This window comes from Notolepis coatsorum, assembly GCF_963971535.1.
Source record: "Notolepis coatsorum genome assembly, chromosome: 11".
Taxonomy (NCBI): Eukaryota; Metazoa; Chordata; class Actinopteri; order Aulopiformes; family Paralepididae; genus Notolepis; species Notolepis coatsorum.
In genome coordinates, this window is record NC_140175.1 from 21,443,873 (window position 1) to 21,463,019 (window position 19,147).

Consider the following 19,147-nt stretch of genomic DNA (forward strand, 5'->3'; position numbering starts at 1 on the left):
CTCCGCCGAAGATACGTCATTTACAATGGACGGCGGCCGTGTTTTTGAACCGCAAACGTTTCCACACAAGTATTGTTTGTAAATTATGCTCTAGGAGGTGAGTAAGTTGTAACTGTATTAACATAGCGAAACGGAAAATAGTTTACAGGTTATGTATAACGTTATGTAGCTAACATAGCTACTTATACATGATTGCTTCATTGTTTTCTCGTGTGAGTAGGTCCACAACGAGATTTATGTATGTATGTTGCTGTTGTCTTGTCTCTCGTGTTGTCGTGTTCATGTTACTCTGTGCAGTAAACTCATGGTCTGAATGGGTTTGTCATTTAGCTGCTTTGCCTGTTGTTCCTGAGCAGCACGATGGCCAACCAAAGGGTGCTCCCTCAAAGCAAAGAAACGCTCCTCCAGAGCTACAACAAAAGACTAAAGGATGACATCAGATCGATTCTCGACAACTTCACGGAAATCATCAAAACAGCAAAGGTATGCCCATCCCATCCCTCCTCCCCCTTTTACACAGAAATAATATGGTTGGGTTATGTTCATGCCCTCATATTATATTTACATTTTCTCTAGGTGGAGGAGGAGACGCAGGTCTCCAGAGCAACCCAGGGGGAGCAGGACCATTATGAGATGCACGTCAGAGCAGCCAACATTGTAAGTGTTTGTCATTCTTCATCAGCGTCACTGTCAGCCAGAACTGAAGGCACTGTTATGTAGAATGCAACAGTGATCACGTAAACATTTCATGGACACAATGCTATCTCTTTGGACAGAGATCTTTCCGGGCCAAAAAATATATAATATAAAAGTTATAATATAACTGATAGGGCACACAGATCCTCATCCGCACCTTTGATTGATTACACCGTTTACTTTTCTCATATTTTTTATATTCCGATCGAATTTCTATTTTTCTCCCATCCCAATTTCGTATATCCAATTCTTCCCTCCCCTGTCTTGAACGTTGCTAGACTATGCCTCCCACTGGTCGGTTGTAGTGAGGACAGAAGCCTTGCATCACATGTCCCCTCCGGTACACGATGAGGCAGCCTGTCGCATCTTTTCACCGCAGCAGCTCGAACTCTCGGTGGCGAGGAGTAACGCGTGGGAGGCTCACGCTGCCCCCGCTACTTCCTGCTTCCGTCGCACCGGCGTCACCAAACCGACCTGTAGGAGTCGCTGTCCACAACGTTTAATCCCCACCCACCGGCTTTCCCACCCTCTTAACACTTGCCAATTGTGTTAGTATGAACGACCGGCCAGCCGGTAGCAACGCAGAGAGCTGGGCTCGATACCAGCATCTCCTGCGTTAGTGGCGAGCGCCTTGCCCACTGCGCCAATCAGCCGCCCCTATATTTACGTCTTTCTACTATTACCCTTCCCATACCTGTACCCCCCCCCCCACCCCACCCCAATGCTGCTATGACACCCAGATTTCCCCAAGGGGATCAATAAAGGAATATCTTATCTTATCTTTTTTTTTGATCCACTTTTTCTCCCATCCCAATTTCGTATCATCCAATTCAACCCTCCCCTGTCACGGACGCTGTTTCTTGCCTCCCACAAGCCGGCTGCAATGTGGACTAAGTCATACATAGCACAAGTCCCCTCCGGTACTTGAGGTAACAGCAGTCGCATCTTTTCACCTGCGCAGCTCGATCTCTCAGTGGCGAGGAGTAACGCGTGGGAGGCTCACGCTGCCCCCGACACTTCCTGATTCTACTGCGCAGGCGCACCAACCGACCTGTAGGAGTCGCTGTCCACAACGCCCGATCCCCACCCATCAGTTTCCCACCCCCTAATACGGCCAATGTGTATTAGTACGAACGACCAGCTAAACTGAAAACAATGTGGAGCGCTGGATTCGAACACGCGAACCCAGCGTCTCCACATTGGTGGCGAGTGCCTTGCCCACTACACCACCTAGCCGCTATCTTATCTTATCTTATAGTACACTGAAACATCACGAACATGGTTGTAATTTCTACACTTCACTCTGTGAACTGTGTTCGCCGTGGCAGGTGCGCGCCGGCGAGTCCCTGATGAAGCTGGTGTCGGACCTGAAGCAGTTCCTGATCCTGAATGACTTCCCCTCCGTGAACGACGCCATCGGCCTCCAGAACCAGCAGCTCCGCGCGCTGCAGGAGGAGTGCGACAAGAAACTCACCAACCTCCGCGACGAGATCGCCATTGACCTGTACGAGCTAGAGGAAGAATATTACTCCTCCAGGTACAAGTAGGCTCACGCAGCCAGCCCCCCCCCTAACCCACTGCCCTTCATGAATATGAATCCTACCCCCCCCATTCACCACAGTGCCTTATAGGCAGGGCTGGGAAACTTAACACCAGCCACAAGCCAAACCATTGTACATGGTGGCAGTGGGTGGTTACAGGTATTTTTTGTTTGTTAAAACAAGTGTTCAATAGCTCTACATTCCAACAGCCATCACTGATATATAGAGTGTTTGGTCAGCAACATGGGTCTCCCAGTCCCTCCGCTCTGCAGTAAACATAAAATACATTTCCTGGTATACCAGAACATGCATTTTGTGTTTGCTGCAGAGCAGAGGGACTGGGAGACTCATGTTACTGACCAGACAATCTATATCAGTGATGGCTGCTGGAGCGTAGAGCTATTATTTTAACAAACAAAAAAAGACCTCTTACAGCACCTTAGTTTGTCCACTCTACCAGCCACTTTGCTATAGTTAAACAACCACTAAGAGGATTGTTTCTATTTTAAAAATCAGTTTGGCTGGTAAAATAGTGGAGGTGGTCCGTCCGCGGTGGCTGACGGACAAAAACAAGTTTAATTTCTTGCCCTGGCTCTTTATGTAGGTTTGAATAACACCCCTGAAAGCTTTAGTGTTGTGGCTTTACTCTCTCTCACCTTCATTTTGGATGTCTTTCAAAACTGTACCATTTACAGTTCATCAACGAATACACACACAGCCAACGTCCAGTTGTGTGATGTACAGTGTTGCATGCCGTGGTGAAAACCCATCTAATTTCAGTAGTAGACTAGACTAGACGCCCACCCATGACATTGTTTGTATTGTAGATGATGAGTAAGTGCCTTGGGTTTTTTTATGCTTCATGTGTCATGATTGCTGTTTTTATATTAGAATAGAATAGAGTATTCCTATATTATTCTTCAGACAGGAAGCCATGTGTTAGACTTAATCATGAAAGGGGAATACCACTGGATTTCTGCATTTTTAAAGATGTCATTCCCACAGTTAAGTGTGTATTCTCTACTGCAAAATCTATAACATTGACAAATCATGTATAGCACTGCCATGAATCTCATATGGTCCAAAAAGATTTCTGGTCGGGTTTCTAGCTTGAAGCAGACTTGGGAGAGTAATTTGTACAAATGTTGACCGGACTATCTTAGAATAGTAATCCTAGGAATAGACCACCTAAGTGACTTTGGACTTGATATTGAACATCTGGATCTCAAAATACAATTCTCTATGGTGAAAATGAATTATTTTAATATTAATTCGATTCAAAACTGATTCTCGATTCAATACATGCATAGATTTGATTCTAGATTCAATGCATGCATAGATTTTATTCTAGATTGCAGTTTTGAGTTACTTTTCCCATTTGAAATAGACACTTTAATAGGTCTCAAAGAAAAAACCACACTGAAATCAAATCAATGTAAACCTAGAGTACGATTTATTTTCCAGTTTAGTCCAGTCAGTAAGAAACATAAATGCAATCATTTGAACAGAAACACGTTACTGGCATGTCTTCGGGACTAACAAAGCAAGACAAAAGAACACTTTTTTCTTTTATATAAATCTTTGGAATTTGTGAATTGATTTTAAACCGGTAGAGGTAGAATAGATTTTTTTTGCACACCCCTACTACGACAGCCACAGATCTTGGACATTGCAGCCCATTCATTTTCCCATGGAGGGGACATTTGAATCCGGCACCACACGGTCACTTATGTGGTCTATAACAGGGATTCTTAAATCGATTGGTAATCCTCTTTAAATGTCGAGATCATCATGTTGTGTTCTTCCTTAGTTCTCTTAAAGGAACACGCCAACATTTTGGGAAATTAGCTTACCGTCTTCTCCAGAGAGAGACAAGAAGATAGATACCAGTTTCCTCTCTGTGCGTTCAGTAGAAAGCTATCTGGCTGCATGTTAGCCTAGCTTAGCACAATGAATGAAAGCGGACATGGCCGGTTAGCCTTCGGGAGAGGTGTTAGTTGGACAATGCGTAGGCTAACCGGCCATGTCCGCTTCCTTCATTGTGCTAGGCTAACATGCAGCCAGATAGCTTTCTACTGAACGCACAGAGAGAAAACTGGTATTTATCTTCTGGTATCTTTGTCTCTCTCTGGAGAAGACGATAAGCTAATTTCCCAAAATTTTGGGGCGTTCTTTTAAAAGTACCATAGACTTGAAGTGTTGACCAGAGAGCATGAAGTGTTTTTGAAATGAAAACACTTGATTTGACAGGTTTCACATTCAAAAGTGTTGTAAACTAAATGTAGTAATGTATCCCTGGTGTTATGGATGGATCATGTTACACATCTATGGCACTTGCTGTAAAACACTATGTAGGGAAGGAAAGAAGAAGGAACATTACTGGAAAAGAAATATGCATTCACACTAAAACTATATTGAAAATACAACTTTTAAAGATTTTACAATTATGTGAAGTTATATATTTCTTTTTTGAATCACTAGTATAAAAAGCTAGCCTATATAATCTGTTTAATTTTGAGTAGGAACTACGGAAGCATGTACAGGGTAGTTTATGTAATCGGACCTGACTGTTTATTTATTTGAGATTGATTTATTTTTCTTTTAAACTATTCCCACTGGTGAAATAGAATTTAGGTTCCTAAAGACTTTGCCTTCTGTAAAAAGGAACCAGGACCAGGTGTTTTTATATTGCTAGATTCCGTCCTTAGCCCTCGGTGATGTGAAACGTGCACGCCGTGTCCCGTCACACGTGCACTGTTGCACACATTCACTGTGCTCGTTTGTACCCTATAGTCTGTGTCGGCTATCTGCACAGGCCCACAACGATTAAAGCAATAAAGTAGAGACAAAACACTGCAGTAGTTTGTCTAATTTGTTTTCCTGTGAGAAAGGTGACGATTCATTTTTCTGTGCGACTTTTGACTGAGAGCTGCCTCGCTTTAATACCGCTTTGAGCATTCCAGGTGTGGGTCTCTCTTCTGCCTGTGCACTTCTAGATCAGGGACTAACGCACCCCTCTCCTATGTTTGGTGAAGTTAAAATCCACTCGGTTAGCCATGTGCCCACTGTAGCCAACCAGTCCTCGGGGGGCTTTTCAGCGTTGTACCATTTCATATATCCAGTTGTGTCAAAACTATTTGATGCACGGTATATTCAAGCTGAGGAAAACATCACATTAACCTGCCATTCATACAAGACTTAGCCTATAAAGCAGCAAATACAAGACGTCTAACAAGCTTGCAGGCTTCTCTTAAACCAGTAACTATTCCCTTCACTCCTTCCCTTTCCCTCTCTTTTAATGCGTAAACCTTTCACATTTGTCTGTCGTATCTGTGCATCTGTGTACTTTCCCCCCCGTATGCGTGCGAATGTGCTTATTGTGACTGGGTGCGTTTGTCTTGCTCCTCTCTTCTCTCTCTCTCTGCTGCGCTGATTCTATGCCCCCTATTGGTTTTTGTTCTGGAAAGCTACAGTCAGTGGGACAGTACCGACCTGCCCCTATGCGAGGCCTACCGGCAGCGGGACAGCTGGGCCTCCCCGGGCATCAGCTGCGGGTCGGCCCCCCCGGGGGGCGGCAGGGAGGACGCCGATGGCCCTCCTTCACAGGAGACCACCACCACGCCCCCGCACAACCTGAACGGACACGGGACGACCTCGTCGGAGAAAGCGCCGTGAAGCACTGGAGAAAGTCGAGATACTGTTTTTGGCATACTAAAAAGACCTCTTCACAGTTTGTGTGTGTATATATATATATAGCGGTACTGTATGTGTAGGTTAGTGTTAACAGCTGTGTTGTATTATACTTGGGACCTCCTCTGCCTACACGGGTACCACGGGGAAACATCACCATGGAAGAATCACCACTACACCGTCGATAAGCTAAAATGGCAGAATAGTAACATTATTATTTTTTAAATGTATTCATCACAAGTAATTTTACATAGTGATATGCTGGCTCTTGCTGCCTATCTACACGTTAGGTTGTGGTGGCCATTAGGGGGGGGTCATGTAGTAGGGCTGTCCCAGACTAAGGATTTGGATAGTCGACTAAACTGGCCGAAATTTGCAGATAGTCGACTACCCCCCTGAATCATTTGGGCTGTGGGGGGTGCTTAATGTCTGAAGGAGTAGACTGAAGGCTCCTTGTCCTCTCTGCGAAAGCATGCAATTGATCTACTGATGGATACATCTAGATATTTGTCTAGTCTAGTGTGTTAATAGATGGGTGAAATCCTCTTTCAGTGCCACTGTGCCTGTTTTCTTATAGGCAGCCTCGCTGGTATGCGTGCCATTAGTGTTAGCCACGCTTCTAGGCCTCTTTGCTTTTGGAAAGAATAAAATAATTTTTTTTATAAGATTATAAAAAAATTATTTGAGAGGTTGGCAGTCGACTACGGCTCCTTTCGATCTACTATTCGGGGTCAGCCCTAGTATGTAGCGTCATTGTCAATACCTGGAGCTCTCATTCTAACCATTCCCTCCTGCACCCACACCCCTTACCCTAAATCAGGGTTCGTATCCTATTCCCTACCCCTCACCCTAAACCGGGTTTGTATCCTATTCTCTACCCCTACACCCCTTCCTTACCCTAAACCAGGTTCGTATCCTACCCCCTCCCTCTCCACCACCACACATTTTTTATTTGACTACTATGATGAGTAGCTTAGATGTTTGTTAAGGGATTGGGTTTCTTCATTGAGCGCTTATTCTTATGATTAGGGCACAAGTATCTCGTGTTTTATTATAAATAAAACCCAATCAAATGCAGAATTTGCAAATACCGCTCTATACAACAAATACTGAACTATAAGAATTTTCAGGTTTTTCAAAAGCCAGAGAATTCAAACTTAAGAAAAAGCAACGGTTTAATATCCCTGTAGAACTTTTTTTCTCTTTATAATTGTACGATGCTTGACCACAGAACTGCATGAGTGTATGATTTTGGATTTCATTTATAGTGTTTTTTTTGTAATGTGATTTTCATTTTGTATGTTTTTATAATTACATCACACATTAGTCAGCTTAATAAAGTACAAGTATAACTTCAATGGGTTTTCAGTCTTTAATCACATAACAAATGTCCTTGTTTAAACATTGTTTAATAATGCAACAACTGACAGATTTCATGACTGGTGAAACCCGACTTTTAACAATTAAAATGACCTAATAATGAATACATCAATCAATCAATGTGTGTGAGCCAGAAACAAGATAATTGAAACGGACGTCATCAAGATGTCAAATTTGGAGCTGCTCTAAAGAGAATCTATCTGGAATAATAATACATGTAACTGACCAATCTCATACCATGCCCTCTTTCCTCGATTCTCCAATCACAACTGCCGCTTGGAGGATCAAGAAAAGAGGGCAGGTTTGAGATAAGTCTAAGGAGATTTCCTGGTTCAAAACTGATTTGATTTTGATTTGAAATCTTTATTTCGAACATGCAATGAATACAAACAAACAATAACAAAAGCAAAACACAACTCAATCTACATGTTCGAAAAGGAGTAGGAAATAGTATACACTTATTTAATCCTACCGCTTTTCCACTACTCAAATGAGTGTACTATTTTAAAACATAAAAAAAAAATATATATATAATGCAAAACTAAAACAAAAACTATATATGTAAAACATGATGACGCTACTATTGAATGAAGTTGATTTTGGTAAAGATGTTTATTAAATGCAAATATATAAGTGTATATTATGTATCTACAAAAAGTATCCTATTCATTGTCTATGGAGCAGTTCCAGATTTCACATCTAGATGGCATCACAAGTTGATTGAGTGTTGATTCTTTGGTGTCTACCATACAGGAGATTTGGTCACGTTCACACTCACAGAAACGGACTGAACGTGTCCACAGCAGAGACATGTTGATACTTAAATTATATTCCTCTTTAACACATTCTACTAGTAAACATAAAAAGGTAGTATCAGCCATTTCAGAGAGAAGTCTTGGAAACAATAAAAAGGTGCTGCTATTTATTTACAAAAAGGGCAGCGTAACACTTTCAGATCCCCCCTGTAATAATAGTGTGTGCCTTTATTAACACGCTGCTATCCCCAAACCCATCCATAGAGTTTATTCAAGGGACAAGTGGACACATTGAATTTAGTCATGGGAGAAATGCATCTACCTCAAACCCCACCCTATGTTCTTGATCCTCCAATCACAGCCGTCTCCTACACAGAGCCGTCTCTATGCCTGTACACCACAGCCTGCTAAACACCTCTGTCCAAGAGAGCAGAAATGTGTACCAAATCTGGACATCGCAACGAAATAGTTTGTAAGAAAATGCGGCTATAATGTTGAATTGGGTGTATATACAGAGTATCACTAATAGTAGCCCCTTTCGGGACTGTAAATCGGCGTGATTTACAGTCCCGAAAGGGGCTACACTAATACCCACAAATTAAGCTTGTTTGAACTTTTATGAGTTATGCAGTGATGTAGTTATCAGAGTAAACAGACGATAGTTCTGTCTTTTCTGCGCAAGGAAACCATACTTTTATATGGCCGCGTTCATCGTCGTTTCCAAGGGACACGGTGAAATTAAATGATCTAACTTTTTCCAGCTCATATTCATAAAAGAGGGGGGAACAATCATATTTATTCAATATGTTAAGGGGAAATAATACGAGGTAGCACCTGTTAGTTTACTTCCTGTTTGGGCAGAGATCTGCGACAGTGGAACTGTTGTGATTGGAGGAGCAAGAAAAGAGGGCGGGGTTTGAGATGGGTCCATTCGGAACAAGGTGGATTTATATCCAATATCATGTCATCCACGTGCTCAGTACCGGCGGTTCATCTTCTTGAACTTCTCATAGTGGTAGTCATCTGTGGCCTTCTCATTGTTAGGACGTTTGCGAAAGTTAGTTGGTGTTGTTACTGTGTAATAGAAAAAAAAAAAGGTAAGATTGATGAAGAAATACTGAATATAGCATCATTAATTTGCATACAAAAAACAATGCCGATTTATTTTGCACATCATCATTTTCACACATATTATATACAATTTATTTTGAGGTACTGAGAGGAAATTTGTTTGAATGTGGCCACCAGTGATGTCATCGGGGACATTGACTCCTTGTGTTCCATGAAACGGTGTGGATGAAAAAATTGCAATACCTCGTCTTATAGGAGGGACTGCTACCATATAATTTCATTGAGCTGTGTTTTGGACAAGGTTTTGATCTGGTGAAAATGTGGCTTTAAAAGCGCTCACCAAGATAAATCAAAGAATTCTGTTTCTAGCCAGAAAAGCTACTTCGGTACACTACAGCTCTATTATTCACACACCAGCTGGAGCTCTAGTTCAGAGTCATTTGGATTATGCTGCCATCTGCTGGTCAACTGGATTATCACAACACCTCACAAACAAACTACAAAAGGCTCAAAATGAATTGATGAGGGTTACAGTGCATCCATGTACACATCTTGACCCTGCACTTTATATATAATATATACTTTTTTTGTTAAGCCTAACCGGTTGACTGGGGAAATAAATAAACATTTATATTAACACATTCACGGCCAGGGGTCGCTGTTTACCTTCTGTATAGAACGCCAGTGCTGTAAGTCAATGGGGCGCTTTGTTCACTTGCGAGTGCTTAAAATATATCTTATATCATAGCTATGGGTCTAATAACACCGTCGATTGTCAATGAGTTGCTTCCAGTCAACATGCACAAAACAGATTGTTTTTTCATCCGTACATTTCCGTTTTATACCGTTTTGAATACGAGTATAGTTTGTGATTCTTAGTAATCCCAGGAAAAGACGCGATAATAGTGTTTTAGTGAAATCCACTAAACACGTTGTCATTTTTCGCCTGATTATCTAATCATCCTGAAATCAACGCTAGATTATCGTTATTATCCTTCCTCATGCAGGAATGAAATGGGCCCTGGAGCGCGGTGCTCGCTCCAGTGTTTTTATCCTCTGTGATTTTGAATGTATGCAATTATGCAACAGTGCGACAGTGTGGCTCGGTGCGTTCTCTTACTCTCTGGACCCGGTTTCTCCGTGTCTCCCACGCGGAGCGGCCTCGCCTTGGGCTCCTCCTTGTTGTGTCTGTTGTGGTGCCTCTGTGGAGCGTTCACGTCCTCACGATAGACTGAGAGAAGAGATTCACACCGTTAACCCGTTCTTAAGACTTTTCAATTTCATCCCGTAAGTTTAACCTTGACCCACCTCAAACCCGCCCTCTTTTTGTTCGTCTGAGGGGAAGTGACAGTTGTGATCGGAGGATCAAGAAAAGAGGGTTTGAGATAGGCCAATTAGTTCGAATCTTAGCACGTTGTAAAACTCACAGCGATTGTGCTGCACGTAGTTGACAGCAATGTTGGTGGGTACGAAGGACGTGCCCTGGTCCTTCTTCTTGTTTCTCTGCTCGGCCAGTAGCTTGGCTTTGGCTTCCTCTGTGAAGATGATATTCTTTATCTTTGCACTGAAAACAAATTTTAAAAAGCAGGTCGTCAGCGTCAGATCGGTCCTAATGTAAGATCAGGCATTGTATTAATTTATCCCACACAAGAAAACTGGTAGGTTAAAACAACATTTTAAGTCATATGATTAAAACAAACAACATCTTAGATTGAGATTTAAAAAAAATTGATTAAGCTGCAACTTCAGAAGGGCTTTTGACTTTTTATTATAAAATAATGTACAGAGCTAAAGCAAGGTTACTCCTGGACTGTGTGCAATGGTATTTTGTCAATACAGGAGAGCACATATGATTTGAGATGTTTGTACGTTTACTGTTCAAAAAGCTAAGAAAGGGATTCAAAGGAGGTGTATTTCTATTGTTGGGGTTAACTTGTGGAACAATGCTGATATGAATCCAAGAACAAGTCATTTGCTTTTGGTTTTCAAATAAATGGTTTGTATAGCCATTTTTGAGGATCAAAATGTGACTACTACTACTACTACTCAAAATTACTAGAAACTACTACTAGAAATTACTCAAATATAAGGTGATACATAAATATAAAACCTCATTATTATCCTAATTATATTTAATCTATAACATAACTGTATTCAAATAGTGACAAAAAAAACTAAATGTGTATACGTTTTGTACATAAAACTATGAAACGTTTGTAACCTTTGCTAAATTATACACTGAATTAGGTTTTTTTTTTTTGTGTAAATGTGACTCGACGTGACCAAACCCGATTTGATCCGGTGAGAAACAAGTGCCAGAAAAGGAACAATTGTCTTGCTCTTCAGAAAATCGAAAAAAATCGAAATCTGTTTTTTTTTACATCTTTGAAATGTCAATAATGTGTTCTCTTATTTGCTCTTATTTGCAAACTTAAATACAACTTGTAAATGAGGTAATTATTGTTATATAGTTCGACAGTATTGTCTCTCAATACTGTGGAAAAACTACAGGTGAGGGGATTTACGTGTGGGTCTGTCAGCTTAACAGGTACTTAAGAGGTGTTGAAACACACACAGCCAAACGCTCTCCTTTCTTAGCAGGGAGAAGAACAATGTTTATACACTTTATCTTAATGTTATAAGTTATAGCAACGCAACAAACGCAGTGTCCTGTCCATATAAAAAAGATTAAAAAAAAACGCGAGTCCGCGCGGGTGTATTGTCATTAAATTAAACAACATTAAGACACATTTAGAATGTCACGAATTTGATGAGCGAACGAATTTAATTCGAGTGAATTTATTGCAACCTAATGGTATAAGAAGTAAATTCATTCAATAGGGAAACTCAAAGAAAATAACAAACAAGTTATTATTATTATAGGACGCGTTGGTTGTTGTTGTAGACGAACGCGCGCTGGCAATTCATTTGATGACAAGACAAACGTCTTTCTGGGTCTGCATCCCCTTAACAATTGTGTGTATTGAGCTGTACTGTATTATTGGAACTTGGCTTGAATCCGCAGCAATAAGCCAGATAAACAAAATTGTATTAACGCGCCTCGTTAAATCCTCCGCCGTTTCCTCTCTCTCAGTGCTCCACTGTCCGGCTGGCTGCTCTGCCTGTCTGTCTGGCTACTCTGATCCAATCACATTCAGCGTTTCTCCCCCCCACCCACAGTCTGCGAATCAGAGCAGAGTAGGGCGGGTTTTCACGGAATGGAAAGTCTCTTTGCTTGTGAAGAGTGGCAGAAACCTTTCACTACCACACTACAGAAGGTGAACCCTTTCACTGCCACACTACAGAAGGTTAACTTGATTGATTGATTGAAAACTTTATTAACAGATTGCAGAATGGGTACAATACAGTACAGCTCAATACACACAATTGTTAAGGGGATGCAGACCAGAGAAAGACTTTCATCTTGTTTACATCAGGATCCCCCATTTTCAATTCATCATAGAAAATAATGTTATGAATGCCCGAAAACATTTGTGATGTCACAGTATGATGTCATAATCAAACATTCTAGAACATTTGTGTATCTATTCAACAATTATCTCACAGCTACAGAAGGTTAACCCTTTCACTGCCACACTACAGAAGGTTAACCTTTAAATCTAAACATCTAAATGCTTATTGATGTAGCCTTTCCTTCAGCCAATACCTTGACCCCCAACATTACATGGCTTATGTGAGGCTTCCAACAAACCTTTCACTACCACACTACAGACGGTTAACCCTTTCACTACCACACTACAGAAGGTTAACCTTTCCTTATAATACATTTACATTTAGTAATTTAGCTTTTAGACTTACAAGGCAAATACTTCAACTGCCACAACAACTTGCCACAAGACAGTCATTGCCATAACAAAAGAGCCTGATGCAAGGTGTTAATGTTCCCAGAGAGAGGGGGGCCATGGAATACAATGCATTCTGGGTAGGGTTGTAGTTGATTAAATCACAGGTGTGAACCTCTCCACAAGTTCGAAGACCATTCATCTCTGAATGCGTTTACTGATATCTCCATGATTCATAGGATGTAGCTTGAAAAATATCCCACCAAAATGTTCAAGTGATGGCTTATTTTTAAGGTATGAATCTGTACTTTCACAATATGTAAAAAAAAAAAAAAAAAAAAATGAAGATCCCTCAACATGACCCTGAAGTCCATACCTGGTCACAAATAATGTAATGTAAAAAGGGTAGGCAATTATAAGCCTCGGCTTCAGCCTACACCTTTTCTGTAATTTTTTTTCTTTTTTTAAAATGTTCTACTACTATGCTTTTTTTTTTTCTTTTATCTTTTCCCCCCTCCATTTTCCTCCGATTTTTCTCCCATCCCAATGTTAGTCGTATGCCAATTCCCAGTCCCTTCCTGGTCGCTGCGCACTTACCCCCCACAGTCAGATCATCTGGGAGAGTGGAGGCTACCACGTGCTTCCTCCGACACACGTCCAGCCAATCACCGCTTCTTTTCACCTGGCAGCGCGGATTCTCATTGAGAGGGCGTAGCGTGTGGGACGATCACACTATCCCCCTCAAGTCCTATCCGCGCTTAGCAGGCGCCCCGACCGAACTGTAGGAGTCGCTGTTTACAACGACCCGGACCCACCCCGCCAGCTTCTCCCACCCTCTAATACAGCCAATTGTATTAGTGTGGACGGCCAGCCAAGCTGGTGACAACCCCGGAGCTGTGAGCTGGACTCGAACAGGCGAATCCAGCTCACAGCTCCGGGGTTGGTGACGAACGCAATCTCCGCTCGGCCACCTAACCGCCCTCTACTACTATGCTTTGTAAAAGAAGACCGAAATAAAAATCATTCATTCATACTCCTCTGGGCCACATACTCTACTCCCAGGTCCACCTCGGGGATCCCACTCAGCATCTGATTGGATAACATCTCCTCCGTCTTCTTGGCCGAGTTGACGCGTATGTTCTCCGGCAGCTCATACAGGAGGTCCTCTGCGTTTTTCACCTTCACCTTCTGCTCCTCTGCTTCCACCAAGCCCTTCTTCTTCTTCAGCTCTGTCTCAATGTACTTCATCCTGCAGGAGGAAGGTGATCCAGAGCGAGTTAGTTAGTTAGATTAGATTAAAATGTATTGTCATTATACAGCACAAGTACAGTACAACGGAAAGAAGTTTGGCATCCAACCAGAGTGCAAATGTAACAGTAAAGTGCAATAATAATATACAATGTACAGGTGATTAAACTGGGTACAAAATATACAAATTAGTACTACTGAGTAATAGTGCTAATCAGATAAGTTGTAGTATCAATATTTACAGTGATACAAGTATAAAGACACTGTGGTAGTAAGTCATACTGGCCAGCAGCGTAACTAGTAAGAGTAGGTAAGGCCGTATGTACAGATATAGAATCTACAGACATGTAAAAAGGATTATACAGATGTGGATATATTATATATATATATACGGTAATAATAAGTAGTTAGTTAGAGAGAGAGAGTAAGGGTGGATTTAAACATGACGGTTGATTGCAGTCAATAGCCTTGTTTCCATCCAAGTATCTTTATGCACACCTTGAAGTAGCGCATTCGAAAAGCTGGATGGAAAAGGCAGCATTCGATAAAACATCTGCAAACGTTTTTAAGCTTGAGGTGGTTTTTGGAATTGTCGATAGAGTTTATGTGCTAAAAATAGGTGATAGAAAAGCATATGTCAAATAAATAACAATGCAGAGGATAAAGTCTCACATAACTGATCAGCTGATCAGTTTCCATTGCATAAACACTCTTTAACTGGGTTTAAACTTTGATGCAGTAAACAGCAGTAAATTATCTCCACCACAGCTTCCCCAGAACCGTCATGCGCTGCTGCCTGAGAGACCAGGAGCTATTATAACATGTAATTGAGGCAAATGTAAAATGTTCATTATAACGTTATACTTTAGTCTGTTGGGAGCACCCATACTAACGACACGAGATATAATATATCTTGCCTACACCATATCTCATAGCGTAATACCTGTTCAACCTTGCACACCCTCACTCCTGACCCTCCAACCCCTGCATCACTTACATTTTCACTTCTGTACACACACTTATATTTTAGTATTAATATTTATTTAAATGTTCACTCTGTTTTGTCTCTAAGCTGTCTCCCTTTCGCTGTAATACCCCCACCATGTTGTCATTGTGAAAGTCCATGTACTGTGTTTGTCCATATACCATAATGTAATGTATGTAAAGCACTTTGAGATACTTTATGTAAGGCGCTATATAAAATAAATCTATTATTATTAATATGAACAGACACAAAGGAACCTCCCAATAGTAGTAAACGGCCGAGCTTTGTTTTTTCAATGGATGTTTTTTTTTCTTTTTCTGATACGTGAACCATACAGACAGGGATCAATAATAATAAACAGGTAAAATTCCCATCCCTTATGTGAGCTTTCATTTTCTCAAGTATAAATGCCCCTCGACAATGAGCTTGTGAGTACAGAGAGGGAATAAAGCATACATACATATCTGCGTCCTCATCTCTTCGGTTTGTTTCAGCTGAGAAAGAGGTGCCCAAATTCAGGTCTGAAGTCTCTTCTTCTGTCCTGGATGTGGAAAAGAAACCATTCTCGTCAGTGTGTGTGGTGTATTATAATAACATTGATGCACAGATCATGGATACAATCGGTTAAGAAACACTAGATCAAAACCTTCAGAATTGTAACAACATGCACTTTGCTTACATGTCTCTACACCTCTCCTTAACCTTCTTCATGTCCACAACCCCTCCAGTCTTTAGTTTGAAAGGGTCACCCTGTCACAGAAAGGTGTAATAGTGATTTAGATAATCAAGGTATTATTGTTACCACACACATACACACGTCTTACACTGTTGGACACTGAGCAACTCCACTGTATCAGTAGGGGGCATGTGCCTTGATGAAGGGCACCTCAGTGGCTCAGTCATCTGACTATTTGCCCAAATGTTCGTGTTGAAATATAAATTAAACACTTACATCATTATTCGGATCCAGTGCCAGTTTATCTCCAACCAACAAAGCGGCCACACTAAAAACAAAAATGTAAACAATCTCACACGTTGTATTCAAAACGACATGATACTGAAACACCATTTTGATTTAAGAAGAATTGGGAAAAGTCCTCTCCTACCTGACCCCAGTCTGCCTTTTCCGCAAACTCTGAAGTTCTTTCGCTTCATCCAATTTAGCTCTAAATGAAAGGGAAGCAATCGGATATATAAATCAGAGAAACTCTATAACGAGGGGCAAACAAAACAACCCGAGGGACAGCTAACGACGTTAGCCACACAATCCACGTTAATAACAGTAACGTTACCTAACTTCAGCGGTTATCTCGTCGTCCTCTTCATCATTGGATGAACTTTTCCTTCGCCTCCTGAAGCTCTTACCGGACGGCATTCCTCCTATTTGCTGATTGATACAAGAAATTTAACAATCTGGACTGTGAAACAGTTGCACATTTGCCAATAATGGTGTGTGTGTGGCGGACAGATAATACCGACGTACATAAACCCGTCACTTCCGCAAACAATGAACCGACAACTTCCGCTCGTTCCAACAAAGGGCTCAATAGCATAAATCTGCAGAGCCGCAAGCCCAACGTCTGGGCGGGGCTTCGGGGCTTGTTGTACTCTGTGTGATGCGGGGCTTCAGGGCTTGTTGCACTCTGTGTGAGGCGGGGCTTCGGGGCTTGTTGTACTCTGTGTGAGGCGGGGCTTCGGGGCTTGTACTCTGTGTGAGGCGGGGCTTCAGGGCTTGTACTCTGTGTGAGGCGGGGCTTCGGGGCTTGTACTCTGTGTGAGGCGGGACTTGTACTCTGTGTGAGGCGGGGCTTCAGGGCTTGTACTCTGTGTGAGGCGGGGCTTCGGGGCTTGTACTCTGTGTGACTGTGCGTGGGCGGGGCGTCGGGGCTTGTACTCTGTGTTGTTTCCTGTAAAACCCGGAAGTAGTCAGTTTGTGCTCGACAGCATTTTAATTTCTGTGTTCCGTGTTGCGGGTTAGGGTTAGGGTGGTTAGGGTTAGGGTTAGTTTTAAGGTTAGGGTTAAAAATAAACAGCACAAACTGACTATGTCCGGGTTTTACAGGAAACAACACAGAGTACAAGCCCTGACGCCCCGCCCACGCACAGTCACACAGAGTACAAGCCCCGACACCCCGCCCAGACGTTGGGCTTGCGGCTCTGCAGATATACCCTACTCGGTTGGCTGGCTGTAGTATTATGTGTCTGCTTGTCAAAATTATTCCACTAGTCACGTTTTATATGTTTCATAGCTTATACAGCATACTTTTTTTATTATCATTATTTTTTTAAACAACCAAAATGTTTTGTGTAAACTTGCTAATTAACAGTTAATTGGCAGTTAATAAATCCCTGAAACGTTGTCAGAAGATGCAACATGTGCCATTTAATAAAGATTTTTATTTTAAAACAAAAGTGTTATTAATGAGCCAGTTTGTGTGATGTTCAGAATAGATAACGTTAGTTATTAACAGGTTGGCTGAGTCACAATGTCCAACCCCCCCCCCACCCCCTCCTAATGTACAGTCTCCTCCCCATCATATTATGTACATATACTCTGTTAGGATCTATGGGTAACAATACTGTATATTTGCATATCGTATATGTCACAAATGTAACAGTACTATATACCTGTATGTCATGTATGTCCCTATGCCATAAATGTCATGAATGAATGAATGAATGAATGAAAACTTTATTTAACAGATTGCAGAATGGGTACAATATACAGTACGGCTCAATACACACAATTGTTAAGGGGATGCAGACCAGAGAAAGACATTGAAGTGGATTTCCAAGCTGTTTCGGTTCTGCTCTGCTTCAGAACCGGGTTGCCTTAGTACTCTGCGTTGTGATTAAATACCTTAAAGCTGGGATCACTTCTCTTCAAAACTGACTGAGCAGGCCGAAAGGCAGAAGGAATTAAGGAGGAAAGATAGTTTAACAGTTGTTTAATAAGAGAGAAAGAGTGTATACAAATTACAATAAGAAGATGCTATGGTTGTTGATCACAAACACTATGCCGTAAGATGATACAACCAGCCTAATATTACAGTATAAAGAATGATAATTGATAAGTTGTTGCTGGTCTTTGTGTTGTCTTGGCTGACAAAACAAAGCAGTTGGTTTTCCCTCCAAAAAGTCCTTTTGTTCTCGTTCTGCCTTGGCCTCCTTGGGGTTGATGGTGAGAGAGGTCTTGTCCTGTGTGGGTTTGGTTGTGGTTCCGAGTGTTCTTTGGTTGTTTTCCTGAGTTCCCTCTCCCCACATCACACACCCATCTTATAGCCCAGGCCAGTGTCTCCGAGTTGATGACATCATCACATTCCTGCCCCAATCACAAACCGGCTAAGCTGGTATTTGAAAATAGGGGTTTGGCTTATAGGCCAAACCCTCTTCACAGTTACCCAGAGAATATCTAACCTATAATATCTAACCTATAATTTTACTTAAACACATTACTTGACTTGTTAATACTTTGATGAACCTCAAAATATATTGATTACCTAAACACAGCTTTATTACTAAGTCTGTTTGACTTTCAGAACATATATCTAACAAATCTAATCATTCTGTTAGCTTAATAGAATACATTTCATAAGTCTGTTTGACTTTCAGAACATATATCTAACAAATCTAATCATTCTGTTAGCTTAATAGAATACATTTTCATATTGAACATTTATTGAAAATAGCACAGACACATTAACTAATTGTAGACATTTTAGTATGACCAAACACTAATTATATTTTAACTTACTTATTCAAATTACTATTTTAACAATATACCAGGAAATAGTTAGTTTGGAGATCTTCTGGGTGTGTGTGTGTGTGTGTGTGTGAATGTGTGTGAGTGTGTGTGTGTGTGTCTCTGTGTGTGTCTCTGTGTGTGTGAGTGTGTGTGTGTGGATGTGTATTCGAAAATGTGTGTGTGTGAGTATGTGTGTGTGTGTCTGTCTGTGTCCCCAGGCCGTAAGCAGATAA

General features: G+C 41.4%; 2 protein-coding genes across 4 annotated transcripts; one reads left to right on the plus strand and one right to left on the minus strand.

Annotated features, from left to right (window-relative positions):
- Positions 1-19: 19 nt before the first annotated feature.
- med22 (mediator complex subunit 22) lies at positions 20-7,175 on the plus strand. Of its 3 annotated transcripts, none has more exons than XM_084324640.1 (5): positions 20-97; positions 331-483; positions 577-657; positions 2,025-2,233; positions 5,705-7,175. In XM_084324640.1, the coding sequence occupies exons 2-5, from the start codon at positions 361-363 to the stop codon at positions 5,910-5,912; spliced, it is 621 nt and encodes a 206-aa protein (XP_084180766.1). In that variant the 5' UTR covers positions 20-97; positions 331-360; the 3' UTR covers positions 5,913-7,175. The 3 variants fall into 3 exon arrangements, with proteins under 3 accessions (XP_084180766.1, XP_084180768.1, XP_084180767.1); XM_084324641.1 differs by having other exon boundaries at positions 22-97; positions 357-483; XM_084324642.1 differs by lacking the exon at positions 5,705-7,175 and having other exon boundaries at positions 2,025-2,501.
- Positions 7,176-7,291: 116 nt separating this feature from the next.
- On the minus strand, positions 7,292-16,633 carry cUnh9orf78 (chromosome Un C9orf78 homolog). Its single transcript, XM_084324627.1, has 9 exons — positions 16,462-16,633; positions 16,276-16,335; positions 16,122-16,173; positions 15,849-15,919; positions 15,630-15,710; positions 13,988-14,185; positions 10,561-10,697; positions 10,254-10,364; positions 7,292-9,136 (listed from the first exon to the last, which is right to left on the minus strand). Exons 1-9 carry the CDS (start codon positions 16,542-16,544, stop codon positions 9,039-9,041), a joined length of 891 nt encoding a protein of 296 aa, XP_084180753.1. The 5' UTR covers positions 16,545-16,633; the 3' UTR covers positions 7,292-9,038.
- Positions 16,634-19,147: the final 2,514 nt, after the last annotated feature.

Coding starts and splice junctions, on each gene's coding strand:
- med22 (XM_084324640.1), top strand. CDS start 361: ATGGCCAACCAAAGGGTGCTCCCTCAAAGCAAAGAAACGCTCCTCCAG. Junction 484..576: donor AAATCATCAAAACAGCAAAG/GTATGCCCATCC, acceptor CATTTTCTCTAG/GTGGAGGAGGAGACGCAGGT. Junction 2,234..5,704: donor GAAGAATATTACTCCTCCAG/GTACAAGTAGGC, acceptor TGTTCTGGAAAG/CTACAGTCAGTGGGACAGTA.
- cUnh9orf78 (XM_084324627.1), bottom strand. CDS start 16,544: ATGCCGTCCGGTAAGAGCTTCAGGAGGCGAAGGAAAAGTTCATCCAAT. Junction 15,711..15,848: donor AAGGAGAGGTGTAGAGACAT/GTAAGCAAAGTG, acceptor TTCCACATCCAG/GACAGAAGAAGAGACTTCAG. Junction 14,186..15,629: donor AGAGATGAGGACGCAGATAT/GTATGTATGCTT, acceptor TTCCTCCTGCAG/GATGAAGTACATTGAGACAG.